The 4505-nt window shown below is 36.1% G+C and overlaps 1 protein-coding gene across 1 annotated transcript; it reads right to left on the minus strand.

Moving 5' to 3' along the window:
- Window positions 1–316: 316 nt before the first annotated feature.
- Window positions 317–4183, minus strand: LOC143590501 (sulfite reductase 1 [ferredoxin], chloroplastic-like). The gene is made up of 8 exons (XM_077070959.1): window positions 4040–4183; window positions 2963–3745; window positions 2586–2882; window positions 2301–2498; window positions 2076–2210; window positions 1616–1732; window positions 1368–1526; window positions 317–523 (listed from the first exon to the last, which is right to left on the minus strand). Exons 1-8 carry the CDS (start codon window positions 4181–4183, stop codon window positions 317–319), a joined length of 2040 nt encoding a protein of 679 aa, XP_076927074.1.
- Between the last annotated feature and the right edge of the window lie 322 nt (window positions 4184–4505).

The following is a 4505-nucleotide window of genomic DNA, read 5'->3' on the forward strand; positions in this document are numbered from 1 at the left end:
CCTACTCTATTTTCATTTCCACAACCTCAAGACCAATAATGTATTGAATCTAGTTTCAGATGCAATTTATTTAATAATAGACTTATCAATACCGAAACACTTTTTGACACAGACCACCAGAACTACATAACCATAAATTCAAAACCTAATCCCTTAAGACCCAAAATCCAGTTGTCATTTGGGGTCATACTCAACCAAATAACAACTACAACTCCCATAGAAAAAAAAACACATCATTCTAACAGGTTTGAATCAACGACTGCATTGAAACACAGAAACATACTCTTCTTATTGTTCCACTTACGACTTAATAATCTTACTGGCTTTTGCCATTTTGTTGCGAGGCAGCAAAATCACGGATGACCTCGATTGCCTTTTGATGGGCCGTCTTATTCTCAATCCTTGCAAGTGCATCTACAGCATCATATGTTTCCTTGTCGGTAAATAGCTTCAAGTAGTACCGTGATGATGATTTTGGTACCCCCTCCCACTTTCCAACTATTTCTTCAAGTTTTTCAAATCCCTAAATATACATACAATATTATTATCTTTATTTTGACAAAGTATAAGCTTAATGACCAATAAAGATTTTTAATATGGGTAGCAAATTAGACGTGTTATACTAATATGGAATGCAGAAGTGTGCATGAAGCAGAAAACAAAAAACACCAAATTAAATGAACCAAAACAAAAACCGACAGTTTGGTTTTACATTATCATAGAAACTGACCCGAGTGCATGGATTTCATTTATAAGTACTGAATGTTAATTTAATTTACAAAAAACATAAATATTTTAGGCCAAATATATTATCAATTAACCATTAATTAACAATATTAACAAAATATATGTATACCCAAAAGTTTCAAGCCCACATGGTAAAACCAAAAACTGAACCCAAACCTAAAACTGAAAAATCAAAACCAAACAGTTTTCGAAAACTCAAAAACCTAGTGGTATAGTTACATTAATTAACACAGACGTACTAGCCCAAATTCATTATTTTTAGCCAACATTTTTCTGGCGACTCAGATGGTAGAACCGAAAAAAAATAAAACCAAGCATTTTCAAAAACCAAATTTTCGTATTTGGTTCGGTTTGAGCCCAAACCGATCCCTAATGAAATGAATCAAATTACGTTTTAACCTGTTGGGTAAATGGCAACGGGTCGAAAGTCGCTCAAAGTGTAAAATGTAAATGCATAAAACCTCCTAAGTCACATTATTTATATATTAGTGATCTAATTTTGTGAAGTGGTCATTTTTAAAAACATTGGATAAAAGGTGGTCAACCCAACATGAAAAAGAAAACATTTTGCTACCTCTATTTTAATATTATTTATACGGATATTAAACAGTGTTTCTAACCATGCGATTTGTGAAGTCGCCAAATGATTCTTTAGATTTCCTCTTCACTCTCCATGTGTAAAATAGAGGTTCAAAAACCTTCTCAAGGTCCTGTATTTTAACCCTGTTCATAAAAGTTCTGGCTAATGTAGTTTGAGCCGGTGTTCCCCCGAGCCAGATCTAAAGAAAAAACGAAAAAATTAATTTCTTTTTGAAGATATATTTTTATCAAAGATATGACAACTTCTAGATATTAATACAATAAATACCTGATAGCTATTTGGACCATCACCAACTAATCCAAGTTCAGCCATGTAGGGTCGAGCACAGCCATTAGGGCAACCCGTGACTCTAACTACTATCGATTCATTATATGGGAGACTAACCTGACATTACAATATTAATGACTGTTAAAATACACACGCATACACAGAGCATATATATAGGGCTTGGATCTCTTCAGAGAAATCAAAACAATTTAAAAACTTTTAGAACTCCTAAGTAACAACCAATCAAACTATATATTTATTTTATACATTTATTATTTAATATTATTTGAGGGTAGTCTTGTCACTTGTTATTTGTAAATTAGTGATTACATATATGAAATCACAAGCTTACGTGTGAAATAAGCAAAATTACACATGTACATAAATGTGTATACACACACACACACACACACATATAGATCACTAAAGATGTTAAAATTTTATTTCTCAAAGAACATACCTTCTCAAATACAGCTCGAACACGCTTAAGAAGGTCGGGAATTCCTCGCTCGGCTTCGGTTATGGCGAGAGGGCAGAGGGGCAAAGCAGGGCATGCCATTGCAGTTATGTTAAGGGGGTCCACATAAGTAGGAGGCTACATAAGTAAAAATATATATAAATGCACATATATATGTACTGGCCAAAACAAAAGAAAATAAGATATGCATGACAGATATGTGATTACCAAGAGGCCGCCTTGTGCTAGAGCTACAGTGATAGGGCGTTTCCAAGAGGGACGAATATCACAAAGAACGATGTTTTGGTTCGCGGTGATGCGTACATTCAAATTATACTTCTCGATTATTTCCCGTAACGTCTTCTTTGCAATTCCTTTAACCCGACCACTGTCAACATGGAGCCCACAAAACAAACGACCATCACCCTGATACAAATAAGCTTTGTTTAAGCAATCAACTCATAACTTAAAAGAACGAACCAAATTATGTGAAGAAACTGTAATGAAGCTTACTTGTTCATGCCAACCCAGATGGCTTTTAAACTCCCACTCAGGCAGCTCTCGTGCAGGTTCAAACGTCTTTCCATAATACTGCTCTACAACAGACCTAAACTTTTCAATCCCCCATGAATCTATCAAATACTTCATTCTGCTGTACCTGCGGTCATCTCGTCTACCATTTTCTCGTTGTGCGACAACAATAGCCTTCACCGCATACAAAATATCCTCATTAGGCACATAGCCTATCGGCTCGGCTAAACGAGGAAATGTGGTTTCCATCCTATGCGTCCTTCCCATCCCACCACCAACCTGAAAAGCATATATAAATACTCAAATATACAGCAACCGACAATATTAAATGAGTATAATGCATAATAGAAGTGACATACGTATATATTGAAACCCTGTGGTTCTCCATTATCATCAGACACAACCACAACACCAATGTCGTTTGTGAAAAGATCAACCGAGTTATCAGTAGGCACAGTAACTGCTATCTTGAACTTTCTTGGCAAGAACTGAGTTCCATAAATTGGTTCAGCTGAGTCAGGAAAGTTAGTCCCATGTGAATTATCATTGCGGGCTTTCACAACTTCAGGCGGTTCTGAAGTCATAAATTGCTCCCCATCAACCCACATGTCATAATAAAATCCAGACTGTGGAGTTAAAAGTGCTGCAATGTTGTCTGCTGTTTCTTGTGCAAAAAGGTAATCTTTCCTCACAAACGGGGCAGCAGGAGCAAGAACGTTTCTGTTGAGATCACCACATGCACCAAGTGTTGATCCCATGTTTTTGATGATGGTGCTCATAACTGTTTTAAGGTCCTTTTTGAGCACTCCGTGAAGCTGAAAGGTTTGTCTGGTGGTCAACCGAAGGGTTCCAATTCCAAACTGATCGGCAAGATCATCCATGGCAAGGTACAGCTGGTTGGAAACTTTTCCACACGGGTTCTTTGTACGAAGCATAAACGAGTATGATCTAGCACCTCTTTCATCTCTGTTGTATTGCTGGTAACTTCCATGGAACTTGATGAGTTGTGTAGCAGCCTCATTGATATTAGGAGCATCAGTTAACAACTCTTCATTCAGAGGGTAGCGTATGTAGTTGCTTTGTTCTTTGAATATCTCAACCTTACTTCGTTTAGTCTCAACAGAAGCTTCCTTCTTCAGTGGCTGCAAAAACAAATATCAGTATAGATTAATAGAGATATAACAATCAGAACGATGATGTGTTTGAAATGCTGAAGCTTCAATATGATTCTTTTAAGTTGAGATTTAAGCTTCACTTAAGAAACTCTCTGATTTCAATAGAAGCTTTTTATTTTTTATTATTTTTTTAAAGAATCGGAACACAAAAGAACCTAATTCCCCAACCCGTAAAACAGTAGTAAATCTCAGACAAGAGAGAAGCTAATTGATGGGGCTAAAGAAAGAAAGAAAAATTCAAATCAAAATGAATGAATGCACCGTGGAAACAGCTCTGATGGCGGAAGATGAAGAAGAGAAGGAATGGTGGAGCAAAATGGAGTAGGTAGATGAGTAGCAGGTGTTGTTGTTGCTCTTAAATCCAGTGAATTGAGGTCCGATCGATGACGCCGCCGCTGCAGACATCGGAATCCGATTGATTGACTGAATGATGAGGGTTTGTGAAATGAAGAATGAATATTATATTTATAGGAAAAAAGAAAGAAAGATGGTGGTATCGGATGGTTGGTAAGTAAGGTAAAGCAAAACAAAGGGAGGCGGAGATGAGGACGATATGATGATGATGATGATGATGATGATGATGATGATGATGATGATGATGATGATTATTATTATTATTATTATTATTATTATTATTATTATTATTATTATTATTATTATTATTTATTATTATTATTATTATTATGTTGGTGCTGCTCTCTCTCTCTCTCGTGTTTATGTCACGTGC

Source organism: Bidens hawaiensis, unplaced genomic scaffold (assembly GCF_021521415.1).
Source record: "Bidens hawaiensis isolate Kalapana, Puna unplaced genomic scaffold, B.hawaiensis_p1.1 tig00038619_1, whole genome shotgun sequence".
Classification (NCBI taxonomy): Eukaryota; Viridiplantae; Streptophyta; class Magnoliopsida; order Asterales; family Asteraceae; genus Bidens; species Bidens hawaiensis.